The following is a 21,797-nucleotide window of genomic DNA, read 5'->3' as shown; positions in this document are numbered from 1 at the left end:
AGACATGAGACATCAGGAAAGCCCAAATTAAGGGAAATTCTATAAAATAAATATACTTTACTCTTAAAAAAAAAAGGTCAAGAAAAAGGCTGAAGACCTACTCCAGATTAAGAGACTAAATAGCCATGACAACAAAATGCAGCAAAAGATCCAGGACCAATGGGAAAAAATATAAAGGACATTATAGAACAACTAATGAAATATAAATATGTGCTACGGATTAGACAACAGTATTTATCAATGCCAATTTCCTAGTTTTGATACATACCATAATTGTATAAGCAAATGCCCCCTTTCCTAGGAAATAATGTTTTTTAGAGATAAAACAGCAAGATGTCTTACTTTCAGATACCTCAGGAAAAAATATGTAATACAAAATACAAGATAGTTGTACTATACTCCAAAGTTTTTCAAGTTTGAAATTTTGTGAATTAAACTCTACTCATTCTATACTGAGCCTCTTTATCCTAATTTCTTGAGTGCTTTTCACTGAGGAATTGAGTATCTAAAACAGGCATTGTTATTCGTATAAGAACCCTCAGCTTTCAAATCTTCATGCTAATAATACTTAAAAATGATCTCAAAATTGGGTGCAAATATACAGATGTTAACAGTGAACATAAATTTAATTTCTAACTTCTTAGTTTGAGGTATGACAGTATATATACTTGCCTTCATACATAAATGAGCTATAATGAAACTACCTTGGCAATGTGAATCTTTCTAGATTTGCATCCTCAAAAGGATGCATAAGGACCTAATAATCCTGGTTTCCTCTAAGGGATCAAAGGTGGAGTTTAATGTTACTCTTAGTATCTTCTGATTTTTGAACCATGATTCAAATGTGAAGTTAATTGAGGTCAGTAAAGGACTATACTTGTGGTCCACATAGAGGGCTGCCATAAGATAGCTAGGCAATTCTAAACAAACTGTTTAGAATCTGGAAGACAAACTACAAGTAATTATGTGAACTAATCCTTTTATCAAATGAAGCATACATAGTGAAATGGGGTACAAATATGCATTTTATTTAAGATAAAGTTGCCGCCTCAAAAAGCAAAAAAATTAGGGTAAACTAATAATTTACTAGATTGCTGAACTTTTTAAGAGCTCTAAAATATAGTTTGTGGGCTCTGATACTGTATTATCCAAGTACACATTACTTTTGTAATTATTAGATCAGAACTTAGGTAAACGAAACGTTCCACTGCCACAGGACTGAAGCTGAAAGAAATCAGAAAACAGTGCTTTCTGAAAACAAGGTAAATAAAAATGTCATGGTTCTTAAGCATAAATTGCCATGGAAAATGTTCTAACTGCTAAAAGATAAAAATGGGTAAATTTTATGTGAAAATAAAGCAAGGTTAATACAACAAAGATTATTTACCCCACCCCGATTTGGAGTTTTTAATTCTTCATAATAGCTAGCAGATAGCATTTGATGGTACTGTTCTAAGTACTTTCCACATATTAACCTTTAACCTTCATGATCCGAGGGTTTATCCCTACTACTTTATGAGACTGAAAGCATAAAAATAGGTAATGACTATGTTGATCCCCAATTTGTTTTTGAGGATGTAAAAACAAGATCTTTTTCAAGTCAGGAACAACTCCAATTCAAGAGTCCACTTGCCAAGAATTTGCACTAAGTGGGTATATACAATAAATTCAAAACAAGCCTTTCCCTCAGTAAGCATTTTATTGAGGACATAAAGCATAAAATAGGTTAACAAAAGTGGGAGAAAGATGAAATCAAGATGAAGGATGGTAACAACACAGGAGGGGCAGGTAGAACTTAAAACAGGCTAGAGGTACTATGGTGTTAATAAAACTCAAAATGGAGAATTAAGATGATGCTCACTTCTATTTTGTTATTAGCTTAATACGCCATCTAGTTACAGATCAGTATGTGGCATGTTGGATTGCCAGATTCAATTCACAAATTAGCAAGGAACTAAACATTTTATCTACTCTGTTCTCAAGTGGGCCAATGCTATGAATAGTGGTTTACCTAATGACATAGGCAGAGATATGGAATAAGATTAAATTTTTAGTAAATTGGCCTTTGCTAATTACCAGAAAATTTTTATGGATGCAGGAATTTACCTATATCCACTACGAGGCCAGCTAACAATGTAGACAAACCTATCACACCTGTGATGTAACATTAACATGAGGATGTTGCACACTTTGAGAGTCAAATTTCACAATGTAATCTCCTCCCAAAGCTTTCTTTCCCTGAAACAAGAGAACTTTGGTAAAAGGCAAGCCTTAAACTAACTTGTCTTTAAACACTAAATTCTAAAGGCAATGGAGGCTTGCCTCGTCATTAACTTGTTCTTTCAAGTTCGCAAAATAATAAACTATAATTATGGACACTACTTTCCTGAAATTCATATTAGTAAAAAACTCCATTTCTTATAAACATCTAAATTAAAAAATATCAAAATAAAGAAAATAGGGTCATGGAAGAAGCATCAATCTTTTGAGGCATTACATTTCCAAGATCAGGTTCTAAGATTTTGTAACAATCCAAGGAATTTAAGAACAAGTCATTTTACTCATTAAGTATTCCTAGCTACTCTGCAGTTTTGACACTTAGATCTTTGCCTTGATTTTTTCATGCAGCTTTATTACATATCCCTTCTGGATTAACTGATCCTACACACTGGCTGTATGCCTGTGGCACAATGAGCAGTGTATCACCATGACCCAACCCTTGGTACTTTACCTAGCAAAAGCTCTTAAAAGACAGTAAATGTTTAATGAGTGCTTATTTTAAAGGACAGTATCTGAACAAAGATATAAAGTTAATTCATTTCTCAAACTGCCATTTCAGTTAGGCTTACTGCTATATGAACTAATTGATAATCAAGCAACTCCTACAAATTTATAGTATAATTTGGTCTCCAATTTCATTGCTTCATTCATAAGAACAAAAAACTTAGTTTACCCATTCCCCTTCTAACCTTGTGTTGTAAAATTTACAAGGATGATCTAAGCAATTAACATATAACCCGAACTGCAAAGGAGACATTACTGGGTGAAATTTGACTTTAATCAGCAACTGATTTTCCCAAGTGATTTGTTAAGTGCCTGTTAAATATCGTCTTTCAAAAGAAAATGCATTTGCTTTTGTACTTGAACAATTGTATACTAACTTTCTGATGAAAGGCCACTTCTATTTTTATGTAACAAATATTAAAGAACATGGAACCGTACTCTAACAAAACACTAGTTATACTGACCACTTCCAGAAAGTAGGGTTACCAGACTGTATGAGATACCAAGTATTAAGTGCTATTTCTTCAAGAGTTCAAAGTTTGAAAGTTTCATTATGTAAAATCCATTAATTTAAGCAAAACTGTGTAACAGGTTGACTACAAAATATCTTTTATTTTTAACTTAACATGTGAAAGGGGCAAATACAATGACTTTGGCAAATTTAATAGCACAAAATGTTATCCAAATTGAATAATTTATTGCTGGTCTGAGGCTTGCCTTGTTTTACACACACTTAAGTAGAATTTATAGTTTCCACGAACAGCAGATATCAACATTTAAAGGAATTAATAGTGACCTATTCAATAAGGCAATCATCTTGGTAGCAAACTTTTATTGAAATCTTATGTAACTCAAGCTTTATAAAAAGCCAACATAATTGCAAAATGAGTTCTCCCTCTAAAGCCTTCAGTATCCAAAGCTTGAAAGTTAATTTAAAAGTAAGCAAACAAACAAAAGAACATTCTTTTTTCACAGGATATTCGGCCAATAAGAAAATAAACTTCAAACTTACACTAAAGTCTTTCAACACTATTGTTAAAAAAAAAAAAAAAAAAAAAAAAAAAATCTAAATGAGCTTAATCTTTACAAAAGTTATTTTAGCTCAAAAGCTATAAAATCAAAAGTTATCTTAATTCTATAAAGAAGGGAGAAGGTCTTCATGCCACCATTTCTTTAGAACCTCATCTTTTTCATCAAATTTGGCCACATATCAAATTTGTGTGCCCTTGTTTTCAGGAAATTTCCTCTTGCAGAAGAGGCCAAGTATAAATGGAAGAGTAACTGCCTAAGCAAGTAGGAAAGTGTTCCGTAATAGTGTGCAAAGAACATAGAGTTCTGGGTTAATCTCTGGAACTCGATCTGGACCGTGACCTTGACTTTGAACGGGATCTAGAACGGGATCTTGAAGCTCTTTTTGGTGGAGGGGATGTAGAATGAGCCTTTGAGGGTGGAGGAGGTGCGGGTGTATTGGAACGAGACTGGCTCCTTGATCTAGATTTCGACTTTATATCACCTTTTCCATTTTCTTTGGGGGAACGAGAACGAGATCTGCTTTGAGATTTCTCATACTCATCCTTAGATCTGCTTCGAGAGCGCGAACGGGAGCCCCGATCAGACTTGGGCTTAGATTTGCTCTTTGATCTAGACTTCCTGCCTTTTGACCGAGAACGTGATCGACCTTTGCTCCGAGACCTAGAGCTGAACAAGAAAAGCCAGATTCTTTATCAATACCTTGCAAGAATAAGTACTCCACAAACTGCAGAAAAAGACCCAACATTATTTACCGGGAGCGACTTTTTGAGACACTTCGTGATCTACTGCGGCTGCTCCTGCGACTCCTACTTCGTGACCTTCTTCTAGACCGTGATCTGTAAGAACCACAATAATATCATAATCTCAAAACATCAACATGAATGTGTCATGAAAAGCAATAGACAAGTTGCTCACTACAAATTACATCTACCATCAAAACATCTGGAAGAGGACCCAATTATGTATAACTAAGAACTGATCAAATTTTAATTAAGTATTAACGAAAATATGGCTGGTCTTCCTTCATTAACAAATATTTTCTCTCTTCTCCACATCCTTCAAGTTACCTTGATCTGCTTCCAGAGTAAGACCGCCTATGGCTTGTTCGTGCTTTATCTTCAATGAGCCTAATATTTCTGCCATTTATTTCTGTACCATCCAGTTTATCCAAAGCACGCTTCATGTCAGAGTAGGAGCGAAACTCAATTACACCTTCATTTGTGCGTTCTTTGTGAGCATCCGCATAGGTTACTTCACCTGCTTGTCTCATGAAATCCTAAAAGAGCAACAAGACAGGTCAGGCCCAAAAATCTAAACATCTACATATTATATACCTCTCGGAAATGGAAAAGTAAAATATGAGCCTATGCTGTAAACATTAGTATTTTTACTTTGAATTATAGCACATACCTTTAAATCTTGCCAACTGCAACGACTTGAAAGATTTTCTACAATAAGTCTGAATTCTGTACGAACAGGTGGTCCATATTTGTCTCTGCCAGAAGTTCTCCGACTGCTGTATCCACCTCCACCACCTTTATCATACGAAGGGAACAATTAGATGCTTTGTAATGATAGAAATCCATAACGTTTTTGAAAGTTAGTACAAACATATCAACTTTTATTTACTGGAGTAGGACTTTGCTATTATATGCTAAACCTTTCATACAATTGTGATTTGCCACAAATTAAGTTAAGGGCAAGCCAAATAGACTAAATCCAACTAAACTTCTCCTACAATCTGTTAGAGAGTGACTGCTCCTTTATTCAATTTACCTCGCTAAGTTTTATTTTACAGAACATTGTAAAATATAAAACTTAACTGATTACATGCATTTCTACATTTTACAAAAATGTTTACTAGTTACACTAAGTACTTACATCACAGTGTGAGGTTTTTGGTGGTGGTTTGGCCACAAAACACGCAAGGTAACAGTCACCTAGTTCAGATTAACCAGTTTTGTCTAACCCTTGGAATCCTCACCATCACCCTGCGTCTAATGGCAAAAGGCTGCTGTCGTCATGGCTTCCGGTAAGGTCAGCCAAAGGGTCATAGGGCAAGGGTCACACAATGTATGGAAAAGCCAAGGCCAATCAGGAAAGGCAGTCATCTTAGCCTCAGTGGACACAGCCTCAGCCCCATTGGTCACTTTCAAATTGAAACATCAAGGACTTGTTAAAAAGTTTGAATTCAACATGCAACAATTTCAACATCAAACATTTAACATAACCAAAAATCCCCCCACCTCCTCCCAAAAACATGCCCCCACTAGTTCAAATACAGCATAAAGCTTATTTATTTACTTGTGGTAAATACCACATTACTTCAAAATATTATTTTCCTTGGCCCCCGCCAATTTTAATAAGTTTCAGATCTAAACTAAAACTCCTCCCCTTACCCCGTCCCCACCTCCACCCCAGCCTGACCCCCAACTTCTACGCTGACATTTACATTTCTAGCAAATGCACTGACAGGTAAGCAAGGGGGATACAATAAATACAGCCATCCCTCACTTCCTCTGTAGGTAGAGTTCACGACAGTGCTGACAGGGGCCCAGCACAAGCCACCCACCTCCCCACTTAGCAAAAACCTCCCAAATACCCAACCCTGGCTAGGCAAAACCCACAACCCAATCCCCGCGCTCCGGCGTCCCGTGGCTGCACCGGACAGGCGTGAAGGCAGCGGGGCCCAGAGACACCCGAGTCAAACGACACCACCCACTGCGCCTGCCTGGGCTGGGAGGCCCCACCCCGGTCCCCCCCTAGTCCTGCGTCTACCCCCCCTCGGTCCCAAGGACGCGGAGCGCGCGGGGCTGGGACTCACTGCGGCTTCCGTAGCTGTAGCCGTCACGATCGCGGCGCGGGCCCCGGGCATGTTCCACAATCACGCGCTCGCCGCAGAGATCCTTGCCGTTCAGCTCGTAAACGGCGTCGTCGGCGTCGCGGGAGTCCTCGAACTCCACGAAGCCGTACCTAAGAGCGGTGCGAGAGCCGGGACAGGCGTGGCGCCGTTAGGCCGGGGGCGCGCACGCACGCGCGGCCACCGCCACCCCCGCGCGCTCCCGAGGCCCCGCGTCGCCGCCATCTTGGAGGCCCTGCCACGCGGCGCCGCGGCCTTGGCAGCCTTTTCCTTTTTGGGGTGTCCCGCCACCGCCAGGCCCGAAACAGTGAGGGCGGAAGCGGGCGCCCAGGTCCAACTCACCCATTTTTGAGGTCTATTTCGAGGAGGCGACCATAGCCACTGAAAAAGCGCTGGATGTCCTTCTCCCGGACGTGGTAGCTAAGGCGTCCTATGTAGACGCGCGGCATGTCCTTGGCGGGCGGGGGGGCCCGAGGGCTGGCTGTCGAACGGCGGACCGCAAGGTAGAAGCCGCGGTGCGAGTGCGGGGACGGCAAGAACCCAAACACGCGCCTCACGGCAGCGGCGGCCAAGTCCAGCCACACAATGGTGCGCGCGCGCCAGGGTTACGCTATAAGGGCGGGCGGCTGGGGGCGGGGCCCAGCGCGTGACGTCACCGCGCAGCACGTACTCTCCCGCTCTGGATCCCTGGGCGCGAGGGTGACTAGTGGGTCCGCCGGCGAGTTCTCGGGGAAGTGCGGTGTTTTTTTTTTACCTGCTCAGAAAATTTTCTCCACCCATCTTTGTAAGGGTAATATCCCGTCGTCCAGACGCGGACTTGTCTTCTAATTTGCACTTAGTAAAAGTTTTTTCCTCAGCGTTATTTCTCCGGGACTGGCGCTAGGAAGGCAAGCTAGGAGACTCTCCGTTTTCCATTGGTTCTAGAGGTTGTCGTACTAGGCCTTTGTGGTCTCTGATTGGTCCCTTAAAACGAGACCGCATTTGCTCCACCGGTCGGCCCCGGCTGTGCTGGGCGGGGAACGCGCTCTCGAACACACTTGGTTAGCCCATTTTACAGCATCTGAGTTTTGAGCTCTAAGGGCGGGGTGACCCGTCTGGAATCGCACTGCAAGCTCACAGCCCTGCTGGTTTCCCTCGTGTCTCGGACGTAGCCATCATCAGCCTTCACCCGCCTCCCTGCACGTTTCCCTCTTTGTGGTCTCGTGAAGAGCACTGACATTTGGAGTCACCTAGAGGTTGCTATGTACATGGCAATCCCACGTTCGCCGTAGGTGTTCACAAAGGTAGCACGGTCCAGGCCTCTGGCCCAAGAAAACTGAGCAGGACTTGGCAGCCCTCTTACAGAGGTGCGCTCTTTTTCTTCCCCATATGGAGAGTCCGTTGCCCCAACGCCATCCCTTCCCCTGTTGGTTTGGAAGGTACATTATCATGTAGCAGATGCCCCAACGCCATCCCTTCCCCTGTTGGTTTGGAAGGTACATTATCTATGTAGCAGAAATATACATTTTTGAGTTTATCACTAGAAATTCCATTTAAAGCTTGAGAACTAGGTGAAAACGCCAACGGAGTAAGTATAGGAGAGTAGAAGACCCTGGAGTATTCTGAAATATAGAAAAGGAGACTACAGAGATGTGGAAAAAACCGGGAGGGCATAGTGTCACAGAAGCTGAGAGAAAAGGGTACTACTGAGCTAATACTGGCTGTTTAGATATTTCCGTATATCCCAGCTCTTCTTGAGCAGTGCAATCTTGATATTCTTCAGTTTCTGGTTGAAAGCGAGGTAGGGGGGACATTTGGCAGTCTGGAGACTTGTAGGTTGTCAAGACTGCGGGAGGGTGAGTGTTAATACTGGCATCTAGTGGTAGAGACTATACTGTGCTTAAAACATAGGTTTATCTTTTTTAAAAAATCATTTAATATAGTAGAGAAAGGAGAATTCCACAATATGATAACATTTTTTTCACTCATCAAATTGTCAATACTTTAAAATTTGTTAAAATTCATTATTAACTAGAAGAGAACCAGAAATTGGTGGGATTGAACATTCTTTTGGGGAAGGTAACAGGGTAGTACTTATTAAAGGATGCATATTCACAGTGGGGTGTTTCCTCCCTTCTTGCAGTTCGTTTACCCATAGAGAAAGATGCAACTGACATCCTCCTCTGCTTTCTCTCACCTCTTTTTCCCCAGAGCCAGTGGCTACACTTAACAAAAAAAACTAAGTAACATTGGCTACAGAAGAGGAAACGATGTCAAATATTGTCACTGCAGGGAGTGCTGGGCCATCAACATTCTGTGGAGTCTTGCTGCTGATCTTACTCATCTCTATGGATATTTTGGAAGAACAACTCAAAGAAATTAATGCTCAACATGAGAGCTCATTTCCTTGGACAACTACAATTGTGGCACATAAAGATCACTGCTCATTCTAAAATTGTGGAGGTAACTGTGGGAGTCTTATCAGTAAGAGAGAGAGTCACCTCAATCTGATTCACAAGAGAGTTAATAACTTTGAATCCACAATTACCCAGATCATAAAGTACAGTCTAGAGTGTATATTTGTGTTTTTCAATCCAATGAATATTCTTATATATGTTAGCTAGAAACCAAAAGAATTTCCCAAGCACCATGTGATCCGAAGTAGGTGTAAACTATCTTTTGATAGGTTTTGCTGTCTTATGTCTGAAAAATGTAGCATTCTAGAATCTGTCTCGTCTTGAATGGATTTTGGGAGAACATGGCAACTCAAGTACGTTTATATGGAGTGGAATGAATGTAGTATGGGCTGCTCCAGAAACAGAATTCAGAAATGGAAACTCAGTGAAAGGGTTTGAAAAAAAAATGTGAATCAGATGATTAAAAGAGCCTCTGAGGTGTTTAAAAGTACATTCCAACTGTGATACTGGGTTAAATGTTGCCAAGCTAATCCAAACTCTCGTTGAAAAAACATCTGTACAGGATTCATCTAGAAAGGGTTTTTCAGCCTTTGCACTATTGACATTTGGAGTTAGATAATTTTTTGTTGTTGGGGCTGTCCTGTGTATTATGGGATATTTAGTAGCATCCCTGGCTGGTGCCTACCTGCTGGATGCCAGTAGCTCTTCCCTTCCCCCCCAGTTGTGACAACCAACAGTGTCTCCAGATGTTGACACATGTTTGCTGAGCCACAGAATTGTCCCCTGATGTATTGCTTCTGACGGGATGTGTGATGCTTAGAGTTGGCTTCCCTTGTATTTTAAGTGTTCAAGGATTAACCAGAGTTTTCAACGAGAAGTGGGAGGATAATGAGGTTTCACCACTCAAAAAGAGTAGGGATATGCTAAGCTATTTAAATATCCGATATTATCTGAGCAATATGCTGAGGAAATGTAATGATTAGACTATGATTAACTCTGAATATACAATTTTTTTCCTTACAGAGTACATGAATTTGGGCTCATAGCATCCAGGCACATGCCCAGCAAATGCTTAAAGAACCTCTGAGCAAATAAAATCTATTACTGTCAAGTAGAAAAAATGCACAGAGTGGATTAGAGATATAAATTTACAAGTTTGTCACAAACTGGATGAAAACCCTAAAAAAGTAAATGTAGATGGGGAGCAGAAGAAAATTCAGAACAACACGCTGTTAATTCCTATATATAATTCCTGTGGCTGCTATAACAAATTACCACTAACTTAGTGGCTTAAAGCAAGGTAAATTAATATTTTATAGTTCTGGAGGTCAGCAGTTTGGAATGGTTCGTTAGGTTAACATCAAGGGACAGCAGGGCTGCATTCCTTCTGAGGCTCTAGTGAAAGATGTGTTCTCTTGCATTTTCCAGTTTCTAGAGACTGCATTCTTTGGCTCGTGGCCCCTTCTGCTTTCTTCAAAGCCATTAACTTTGGTTGAGACCTTGTATTCAGTCACTCTGACCCTGGCCCCTGCTTCCATTGTCACATCTCTGATGTTGAGTCTCCTGGCTTCCTTTTATAAGAACCCTTATGATTACATTGGGCCCACCCTGATAATCAAGGATCATCTCCTATCTCAAGATCTTTGACTTAATCACATCTGCAAAGTCCCCTTTGCCACAGGTAACATAGACACAGGTTCTGGGGATTATGACATGGACATCTGGGGACGGGGCATTATTCTGTCTCCTGAAATTTACTTAAATACAGGAAAGGGGACTGGGAAGGAATGGCTAAAGAGATAGGGGAAGAGACAGTATGGTGTCACAGAAGCCAAGAGAGGAAAGGGTTTCAAGGAAGTAGTGGTCAAGTGACAAAGTCACAAGTCTTTGACCCTGCCACTTCACTGCTAGACATCTATTTGACAAGAAGACCACTTTGTAAAATTATAAGCCCTGGGGGTGCTACTTCAGCAATGGAATACACTGCCGCTGGGCCTTTGCACTGTCTGGTTCTCTGTATCTGGAGCTCTGTTTTCTTGTAGTTTATTCCCTCACTTCTGGGTTCTACTCAGAGTCACCTTATCACTCCTCTAACCACTCATTTTATTTTATTTTTCCCAGGTTTATTGAGATATTATTAGCATACAACGTGTAAGTTTAAGGTGACAATGTGATGATTTGATGCATGTATATGTTGCAAAATAATTATAATACTGCCATTCCTTCACAACCATTTTTTTTTTTTGGTGGTTATAACATTTAATATTTACTCTCAATGATTTTCAGGTATTTAATACAGTATTGTTATAGTCACCATGCTGTTCATTAGCTGCCCAGAATTTACTCATAATTGAAAGTTTGTACTCTTTGACTGTCATTTTCCCAATTTTCCTCACCCTACACCACTGACAACTACTATTCTATTCTCTATATCTGAGTTTGGCTTTTTTAGATTCTGCATATAAGTGAGAACATACAGTATTTGTCTTTTTTCCAGGTGACTTATTTCACTTAGCATAATGCCCTCGAGGTCCATCCATGCTGTCATAAAGGGCAGGATTTCCTTTTTTATGGCTGAGTAACATTCTGTTGTATATACACATATTCTTAAAAAATACATTCATCCTTTGATGAACACTTAGGTTTGTTTCCATATCATGACTATTGTGAATGATACTGCAGTGAACACGGTAGTGTAAATATCTCTTTGAGGTAGTGATTTCATTTTCTTCAGATATATATCCAGAAGCAGGATTACTGGATCAGATGTTCCATTTTTAATTTCTTGAGGAACCTCTATACTATTTTTCATAGTGACTACCAATTTAGATGCCTACCAACACTGCACAAGTGTTCCCTATTCTATACAGCCTCACTAACACTTCTTTTAGATAATAGCCATTCTAACTAGTGTAAGGTGATCTTGTAGCCACCAATTTTAAAATAGCATCCTCCTTGTACTCTGTATCTTCTTACTCTGTTTTATTATTTTTTTAAATAGAATGTTCAACACCTGACATTTATTTACCGCCTTCCCTCACCCCCACTAGAACTTAAGCTTCATCAGAGCAGAGGTATTGTCTGGCTCTTCACTGTTATATCCTTAGCACTTAGGAAAGTACTGGGAATATGTCTTCATTCCCGGCGAATACAGGAAAGGGGACTGGGAAGGAATGGCTAAAGAGGTAGGGGAAGAGACATTATGGTGTTACAGAAGCTGTAAGTGCTGTACCGTTCTGGTAATTGTTGAGAGCATGTGAAGTGAGGTTCTGCATCCAGCAGGTACCAGTGTGCTGAAGGTCTCATCAGGATATGCTGGTGGGATGGAATCTTCCTCCTGGTTCGTGCTCACCCAGTCATGCCGCCCAGACACACACACCCTCTGAGGGCACAGAGCTGCTGCAGTGCTCACTGCAGACCCCACATTTCCTCCACCAAAGCTTATCTAAACGGAATTCTGCCATGGCTGTGGAGCCACCAGAATTGTCATACATTGTCAGTGAGTGTGTAAATTTGTAGTCACTTTGGAAAACTGAAAATCTGTCACTTTAGTGTCTACTAGAGCTGTCTAGTAAAGATGAAGCCGCCAGTGTCTATTCCCACGACCTAGCAATTCCACACCTAATAGAAATGTGTACATACTCCATAAGGAACGTACTAGAAATTCATAGCAGCATTATGTGCAGTACCCACAAACTAGAAGCCACTCAGATGCACATCCATAGGAAAATGAACAAAGCAATTGTGGTTTATTCACACCACACACTACTACACAGCAATGAGAAAACCACAATGACCTGAAAGCAAAATCAATGTATTTCACAAATATGACTGTCCAAGCAAGACATGAAGGTGCCCATACTGTATGATTCCATATATGGAAAACTGACAGACAAGCAAAACTAATCCATGGTGTGAGAGGTCAGGATAGGTGGTGGGGAGTGACTAGAAAGGGAACTTCTGGGGTTCATGTCATATTTTGTTTCTTGAGCTGTGCTGTTTACACAGGTGTGCTCTGTGAAAATTCATTGAGCTGTACATTTATAATTTGTGCACTTTGCTGTATATATATATTATAAAAATTTTTGAAAAGGATTATTTTCAAAAAAATTACTTGATATTAAGTTCTCTGGGTTGTGCTGGGGACTAAAGCTCAACTGAGGACTTGATTCATAGTCTTTGCCCATGAATGTTAATTTGTCTGAATCAATTACTTGTTTATATGTTTTGTTTGTTTGTTTCCCAATTAGGTTTCTGTAGGCTAAGAATTGATTCTTGGTGCAGAAGATGTGGCTTTCTTGCCACCTGGTGGCTGTCAGTGTTATTACAGTGGTAGATTAATGCCTTCAGCTTCCTGGTGCATGTATCTATGAAGATCAGAGATAGAAGACCATTGAATATCGCCAAATCCAAATCTTTGAATTGCCAAGCCCTTCCTCACCCAGAGATTTTATGGCCCTTACTTGAACACCTAACCAGGCAGCTAAGTCCATTCTTGGATATCTCTAACTGTGAGTAAATTCTTTACAGAAAGTAAAAGATTACCACCTTGAATTGTCTACTCACTAGTCTTGGTTATACCCTTAAAGCTCAGATATCTACATCTGCTTCCCACAAATGGGTCTTTCAGGTGTTTGGGGACAGCATTCAGATCCTCTGTTCATGTCCTCTCCTCTGGCTAAATGTCCAGTCTCCCAAACATCCCTGCTACCCTCCCCCCCCAGCCCCCCACCTCGTCTCTCTACCCAGGGCCTGCTTTCAAGTCCACCACTTCCGGGTGGAGGGCTTTGGAATTCTTCAATTTTCCACCTTCCCAGCAGTGTGCCAAGTCGTCTCATGCCTCTGAGCCTCATTCCTCATCTCTAAAATAGGTGTAATAATAGGATGAGCCTCATAGAGTTGAGCCAAGAAATAACTGATGGTGTGTCTTTGGGGCCTGGCATGCTGTCGGCAGACTTTTCCTGTAAAAGGCCAGGCAGTGAATACTTTGGCTTTGTGGGCTGAGAGTCTCTTGTACCTACTCAGGTCTGCTGTTGTAGCACCCAAGCCCTCCCTTCCCCACAGCTTGTATGCAAATGTTATGAAAACAGGTGCTGACCCTCGGAGTGAGAATGGGCTGAATGGGGAGGATTTTATTTCTCCCTCTTGGAGAAAAGAAATGTTTATTACTTACCTTTGTGTCTTCTTTTGGGCTCAGCATAGGGTCTGGCACATAGGTGCTCAGGAAATGTTTAATGAAGGAAGAGAAACAATATGTGACATAGGGAAGAGAATGGCCTTTGGAGTCAAAGAGACTTGAGTCCAAATCGACTTATTCTCTATGTGACCTGTGTTAAAGAAAAAATTATTCACGATGCTTGTAAAAAAATGGTCAGGCAGACTTTGTTCAGGAGACTGTTGAGATAGGTATAGGGGCCACCACAGTGGGGTTTTGCAGTAGCGGAAAGACATTGCATTCAACTTTGATTATAACAAAGAAAAGGGGTAATTTACAGCCAAAAAGCAGGACGGAGGGGTGTCAGTGGATGGCAAATTGGACATCACCTGGGATATGGTGGAAGATGAGGAACATAATCAGATATTGAGTGTCTTCTGGCCAAACCAGATCTCAGCAGGATTCTTGCTGAAATTTTGTATATGAGTAGAACACAGACGCCCCAAAGTTAGGGCCTACTCAGGCAGGAAGAGAGTTCAGAGGAGCTCGACTACAGTTTGGTCAAGGAGAGATTCTGTCACCTAAGCTGAGACATTCCCCTCTTCCTCTCACCACCTCTTCATCTGTATGAGGGACATCATAGTAATACCTACTGTGTAAGGTTGTTGCAAGTGTTAATGGAGATCATGGGGAAAAGTGTGGATGCTGAAAAATATTTTTTCAGAAGAAAGCATGAAAAAGGTCTTCATCTTCCATGATTTTAAGCCCATGGTCTTCTATCCTTAGTCCCTCTGGATTGAGGGCCATTTCTTGTCTCCAGTCTGCACAAACAGCCTTTGCTGGCTCCTCTTGGGCTCTGGGATGGGTGGAGGGTGGCACTAAGGGAGAGGAGTGATTGTAGCGGGGTGAGGAGAGAGTCACGCTTCCTGTTCTGAATTCAGGGCCATGCCAGCAGTAATTGCAGCCAATCAGTTTTTGCTCCAAGGGCTCAGTGTCGGCTGTAAAGAATTAATGGCCAGGAAAGGTGTCTGCCAATGATTTCTCAACTCAGGGTGCAGACTTTATAGAAACATAGCTGAGCCCATCTCACATCCAGGCCTCCCAGTGCTGGCTGACAATTATCCCTGTTGAGGTCCCTCCCAGGAGAGTGCTGGAGTCAGGGGGGTCTCCTTCCAGATCATCTCAAGTGTGTGTGGAACATTCCTTGTGTTTACAGAGAAGAGAATAAGGACACGTGTGTATCGTGGTTTGGTTGGCCTAGAAGCCAGCCTGGGACAGGAATTTGAGAACATGAAGTTTATTTGGGAGGTGATCCTAAGAAACACCAGTGGGAGGTTAGGGAAATGAGATGGAGAAAAGATGGAACTTAAGGTGCATAATCAAACTAGTTACACTGGGTGGTGGAGCTTAATCTCACCTGGGGCTCTGGGAAATGGTATGACACATACATCTCAAAATGACCCCATCTGAGAATGAGGGAGCTGGGGTATTTATACACTGGCTCCTGTGGATCATCGGTTGAAGGCTGCCCCCAGAGCATTCCATACCCGGCAGGTCTAGCCTATCTTACTTTGTGGTCAAGATGGTCTTTGGCAGGGGATGCAGGTGCTGGCAGCTGGCATGCCCTGAAATGGAACGGTCTGGGGGGTTTGAGCCAGGCACCCATAGAGTCCACTATAACACAGGTCGAAGGCACTTAAGATCTGTAGTCTCATTTAACCTCTGCATCTATCCAAAATCGAATCATAATTTCCTCTCCCCAGATCTGCTCTTTAGCGCTAGACTAGGGTGAGGTGAGTGAAGCCCTCATGCCAGGTGCAACATTTAAGAGAGCACCAAAAACCCCAGCAGTCAAGTCATATTTGAATGTAATAGTTGAAAAAAAGCGAATGCAAAAAAATCCACGATGAACAAATTAGCAGGATTTTACTTCAAGACAGAATCAGTAACTGACTAGCGAAGGGAAAAATCAGTTAATACTGATCTTGTTCATTATGGATTTTTTTGGGTATTCGTTTTTATTTTTAAAAATATTGCATCGAAACATTCTTTATCTTGATTACCACATTTTTTGGAACGTGCATGTACTTGTCCCTTACTTGTCTCAGTGTAGTCTTGGCCCTCCTCCCTTGCCCATGGCTCCTTCTATCCCTCACTGTCACCAGAAGTACCATTACTGATATTTTAGCCCTACTTCCAAGCGTCTCTCAAATCTGTCATCCATCTTCCATCTCCAGGCAATATCTGTCTCCTATTTCCATTCTCTCCAAGTCTCCCTACTTTCTTGTTTCCTCCTCCAGGGCAGGGAGAGGTCACCTTCTTCTAGAGGAATGGCCACTCTCCCGACCTCGTTTCCCAAGTCTCAGCTCACAACGGCTTGTAATAAACTCCAGATGCAGACCCCCAAGCTTTGCCCTTGGCATGTAAAGGGATGGTTCTGGAATTAAGAAATTGTTTTTCCCTTCCAAGGCCAGATTTTAAGACTTTGGTTTCTAGATAGACTCAAAGCCAAACTATGATTTGTTTATTGCAGGTGATGTCTGGATGCCTCTTAAAGTAATAAATGTCCTTGATTCAAAAGGGAGGAGGAGGATGTTAGGGTAAAGGGACACAGAGTGTCATGATTCTTGGGAATGCAAAATAAATGGATCCATTATGCAGTCAGATACGTCCCCAAGTTCCCAGTACCTTTGCCCACTTCCTGGGCATTCATTATTTCTGGAGAGTTCCAGCAAATTCTCCTGTTTAGTTAGCATTACCTACCCACATCAAGGCCATATTTGTCTTGGATTCGCTGGTTCCTCTGCTCATTTATTTAAGTCTGGGTGGATAAAGAAGCTCTTCGAATCACTGGTGGTAAAGTCTAAAGTTTGGGTGGGCGTTTCAGGGAGTAAAGGGGGAGTTCTGGATTCTAATCCTGGACCTTTCCGGGTCTAAAGTCCCTGAGTAGAAAATGGGCAAAATAGTAACCCCCACATGGGTTGTTGGAAGAATCAAGATAAGGGTGTACGTGAAACTTCCCATAGCCGTAGGCACAGACTGAGTGCCCAATTGGTGTCTGTTACCCGCCCCCCTGCCTCCTGCCTCTTGAACCTCCTGCTCTCATCTGCCCTTTGAGCTGAGCCTCCTTGTTCCAGAATTCTGGGCTTCCATAAACAGAGCTTAGTACTGGATTTCTTAACCCGCTCAGCAAAGCTCTCAAGCAACAGCCCATCCTACTGCTGTTGAACAGTGCAGTGTGATTAGGCATAAGAGGGCTGCAGCTACCACAATGACTAATTCATGCAACTTTCTCTGCGAAGAGCCAGGTGTGTTGGTTCCCCAGTGCTGTGATTCACTTTGGAGCTGAAGATTTCCTCAATACTATTTGATTATTTGATTATCATTATTGTACACACACATGTGTTTTGGGTCCTGGGTCCTGACATCTGGGAATCTTGGGTCAGCAGAGGTGTTGGGTTGAGGCAGGTAGGTAAAGAGCAGAAGAGAGGCCAGAAGTCCATCTAGGTATCTAAAGTCCCTACTCTCCCAGGTTTACCCCCTTGGCTTACTTTGTGTCACCCAGGTTCTGAGTGTTGTACACACAGTGTTGTGAGATATAATTCTGCGAAGCCCAGCATGGGATCGCCCCTGCTGACCTCTTTACTCTTCGGTAGGTCCTGAATGTTCCCTCCCCTCTGTCCTCTGTGCTCCAGTCATAGTGACCTCATTTTGATGACTAGAACACATCAATCTCTTTCTCTCCTCAGAGCCCATCACTTGCCCTGCTAGTCTCTGTGTATTGTTGCTCATTCTCCCCTTCTCTCCATGGCTAGATTCTTATCCTTCAGAGTTTAGCTCACTTGTCACCTTTCCAGGGACATCTTCCCTGACCACCCGTCTAAAGAAAGGTCCTCTAACATTATTTATCATAGCACCTCACTTGCTTCCTTTACAGCATTTAATTATTTTACCCATTTTAAAATTTGCTTTTCTGTCCCCTCCTACCAGATTACACTCCATAAGGGCAAGAGCCATTTTTGTGTTGTTCTGTGTGCTATCCCCAGAACCGAGAGTAGCGCTGACATTATAGTAGGTGCTTACTAAATATCGGTGTAAGAGCAATCCTCACTTTCACTTTCCATTTTATTATCTTGAACAAATTTTGCAGGCAGCCCAATGGGCCGTTTGGTTGACTCACCTTGGGAATCATTTCTGGGGCCAAGGTTCCTCCTCACTCTTTAGAAGCAACTGGGATTGGATCCTCTAACATGTAATGCCTGAGCCTCCATAAGACATGCATTGCCAAGCTAAGCCCAGCAGGCTGCTTGCTTTCTAGTAAGCTCCTACATGTGGTGAGGGAAAGTCAGAGAGTAGGAACTCGTCTTCCCTGAGAACTTGCTGCATGATAGCTCTGTGAACTTGGCAAAATAAACTCTTCGGGCTACAGTTTTCCCATCTCTAAAATGGGACTAACAGTAAGACAGAGTTTCGCAGTTTCAGCACGATTGACATTTTGGGGTGGATAATTCTTTGTTGGGTGGTGTGTGTGTCCTGTGCATTGTGGGATGGTTAGCAGCATCTACTCACTAGATGCCGGTAGCAAACCCACTTATGGCAATGAAGAATGTCTCCAGAGGATGCCAAATATCCCCAGGAGGTAAAGTCTCATTCTTCTTCTGCCCCTCCCCCCACTGAAGACCACTGCAATGATACCTGCCTTATATTAGCATTGCTGATAGATTAAATGTTATAGGTCATGTTAAGTGCTTATTAATATGCCTGGCATGGAGGAAGGATTTAATATATACGTTTACGATCTTTTATTGTTGTTGTTATTAACATCCTTATACTAAAGGCCACAAGGAGTTTCAGGGAAGAGGTAGACACGGGGCCAGCAGACCCAGGACAATCAATCTGCTCTTGCGCTAACAGTGTGCTGGAGTCATCTTGTCCCTGTGTCCAAGAACTGATGGTTAAGTTTTCAGGAAAATTGCAAAGCAGTTGTTAAAGATAGCCATTCTTGAAATTGACAGCACTAGGAGTATTTACACCATGGGAATCAGCAAATGCTGCATAGCAGAACTTTGTTTTAGGGGAGCCGCCTGGCTGCTACAGTGCTTCTTTATTAACACAGCAAATGACAGGATCTTGTGGTGGGTCTGAGAGCTACTGATATTTTGAAATGATAATGAACATAAATGACATTTTGAGATATCAATAACAACTGTAATATGATATAACAATATCTGTGATTTCTATTGGTGATAAAGTCCCAGGTACTGGCTTGCTGCCCACATTTGGATTTAACGGGAATGCTAAATTTCAGTTAGAAGTAGAGGATAATAAAGACGTAATTTTTTTTTCATTTACAGACCCCTTGAATTCTCAGTTAACTTCTGCTCTAGTGGGCACATAAAATGGTTAAGTGTAAAGGAACCTGGGCTTGAAAATCAGACAGACCTGAGCTTGCATCTCATTCCTGCCAGTAATTTAGCTGGGCGAGTCTTAATTTCCTCAACCTCAAAATGGGAATCCGAACTTGATGGGTTGTAGAAATTAAGTAGAAAGATATAGTTAAAGTGCTTTAAGAGGGGCCTGGCACCCAGGAGAGAGAGGGAGGGAGTGAGTGAGTGAGAATATGTGTGTTGTGGGGAGGGACTTTATAACACGTCTCCCACATCTGTGAGTGTCTGCAGAGATCTCTGAATCTGAGCGGCATAGGTAGTGACAGATTTTACCCCAGGTGGCGCTCCTGGTTCATCTTTAGTTTCTGTCTGGATGAAAAATTTGCATTGTATATGCTGGGCAGAACAAATAGAATTATGACTCACTTTTTACAAATTGTGTAGTGGATCTTACATACTTTCATGGTTGATTTTCCACCATGTTTCAAATCATTTCAAAATGTTTTTTTTTTTTGGTCCCTTCCTTTGGGATGTTGGGACTTGTGTCCCATTGTGGAGGGGCATCATGCTCCCCCACCCCACTCCTTCCCTCCTTGCCTTCCCCAGGGCACAGTGAGGGAAGAACCACACTTTTTCCTTCCTTTGCCTGGAAGCTTCATTATTCCTTGCACAGGACCATTTTCCAGCTCATTAGAACCTGGAGCTAAGATAAAGGAGGGCAGAGCCATTAGGTAGCAATTTATATGTAAATGTGGAAGTTACCGAAGAAAGTTGGGAGTGTGCTTTAGGAAGCGTTTGGATTGGGACCCTTCTGGAAAGCGAGCTTCAGAGTCCAGAGCCCTGAGGACGCTACAGCTTGGTAATCCCCACTCCCCCTCTGCCAGGCTCAGGGACTGAGCCCAACATCACACAGTCAGTGATGTGCAGGGCCAGCATTTAAAGCCACAGCTGGACCCCAGAGGCAGCATGCAGCCACTTTATGGGGCACCTCTAAAGCGGGGAGGCCTCTCAGACCAGCCTGCGGTCTCTGACTCTCCCTTCTTACTTTTTTCAGCCTATTCATGGTCATCAGCCTGGGGAGCTTGGTGCTGAGGGGAAAGGTATATCATACACTCCATTCGGAGATTTACATTTATTGTGTCCAGCGCTGTGCCGTGTGTGTGTGTGTGTGTGTGTGTGTGTGTGTGTGTGTGTGTGAGTGAGTGACAGCCACCAGCAAAGGAACCCTCTGGGTTTGGTCCCAAGCTTTAATATTGAGTCGGGAATTAAAATGAGGGACTCTAAAAAGGCCAGAGCAAAACCTCCCTAAAGCTAAAGAAAAGCAGTCTTCATCTCCACACCAGGCTTTTCTTCCCCTGAGGTCAGTAGCCTCCACCCAGGCCAATCTCCAACCTTTTGGTAGTGAGAGTCAGAAGGACTCTTGAGAGAGGGCAGGCTGTCACCCTAGGAGAAGCAGCCTCCAACCTCTTCTTCAGTCACCTGGCAAGTAGTTTTCTGAGGCAGGAAAGACATCTTCACCTTTGCCAGCTGTTCCAGTGTTTCAACCTATGCCACATAGTATTAGCATTCTAAACCCTGAGCCTGGCCCATTGCAATATTCTTCCTCCAGAGGCAAGAGGTGGAGGTGATGTGTTTGTGGGGGAGGCTGAGCATATCCTTAAACCAATATGTCAGGATTAAGAGTTTGATCTTGGTTAAGAGCAATGGGGAACCCTCAAGGAGTTTTAAGCAGACAAATGACTTGGTCAGATTTGTGTTTCAGAAAGATCTCTGGCTTCTATGAGGAACGAGTGGGAGGCAGTGGATAGAAAGATGAGTTAACAGCCTCCTTTAGTCATTTAGAAAAGAGATGTGGTGCCTGAATCAAGGTAGTGGAGGGGCAGACAAGATGATGGATTTGATAGATTCCCAAGAGACATAATCGATAGTACTTGGTGATTGATTGGCTGTGGGCCTGAGAGAAAGTGAGTAATGATAGCCAAGCTTATGGCTTGAGCAGCTGGGTGGGCAGTGTCATGTGCAGTTTCCTGAGTTTGTACTGCAGGAAGAGAAGCAGTAGGTTTTGGGTGAAACATGGTGGGGTTAGTTTTGGCCATGCTGAATCCAGTGAACCGGTAGGACATCCAAATAGAGATGTCCGGTTGAGCATAAGAAAGAAGCTTGGGAGATATTAGCATATAGAA

The 21,797-nt window shown here is 42.4% G+C and overlaps 1 protein-coding gene and 1 long non-coding RNA gene across 2 annotated transcripts in view; one reads left to right on the top strand and one right to left on the bottom strand.

The window, feature by feature from the left end:
* Positions 1 to 3,847: 3,847 nt before the first annotated feature.
* On the bottom strand, positions 3,848 to 7,265 carry SRSF6 (serine and arginine rich splicing factor 6). The gene is made up of 6 exons (XM_006921822.3): positions 7,019 to 7,265; positions 6,641 to 6,789; positions 5,227 to 5,351; positions 4,884 to 5,092; positions 4,569 to 4,652; positions 3,848 to 4,482 (listed from the first exon to the last, which is right to left on the bottom strand). The coding sequence occupies exons 1-6, from the start codon at positions 7,123 to 7,125 to the stop codon at positions 4,125 to 4,127; spliced, it is 1,032 nt and encodes a 343-aa protein (XP_006921884.1). The 5' UTR covers positions 7,126 to 7,265; the 3' UTR covers positions 3,848 to 4,124.
* An 82-nt stretch (positions 7,266 to 7,347) lies between these two features.
* LOC107196418 overlaps positions 7,348 to 21,797 on the top strand; it is a 30,121-nt gene continuing 15,671 nt past the window's right edge. The window contains exons 1-3 of the long non-coding RNA XR_003043176.1: positions 7,348 to 8,022; positions 8,867 to 9,118; positions 13,323 to 13,583. This is a non-coding gene — a long non-coding RNA (uncharacterized LOC107196418). The remainder of the gene's footprint in view (positions 8,023 to 8,866; positions 9,119 to 13,322; positions 13,584 to 21,797) is intronic.

Source organism: Pteropus alecto, unplaced genomic scaffold, assembly GCF_000325575.1.
Source record: "Pteropus alecto unplaced genomic scaffold, ASM32557v1 scaffold45, whole genome shotgun sequence".
NCBI classification, from domain to species: Eukaryota; Metazoa; Chordata; class Mammalia; order Chiroptera; family Pteropodidae; genus Pteropus; species Pteropus alecto.
This window is presented reverse-complemented; position numbering and strand designations above follow the sequence as displayed.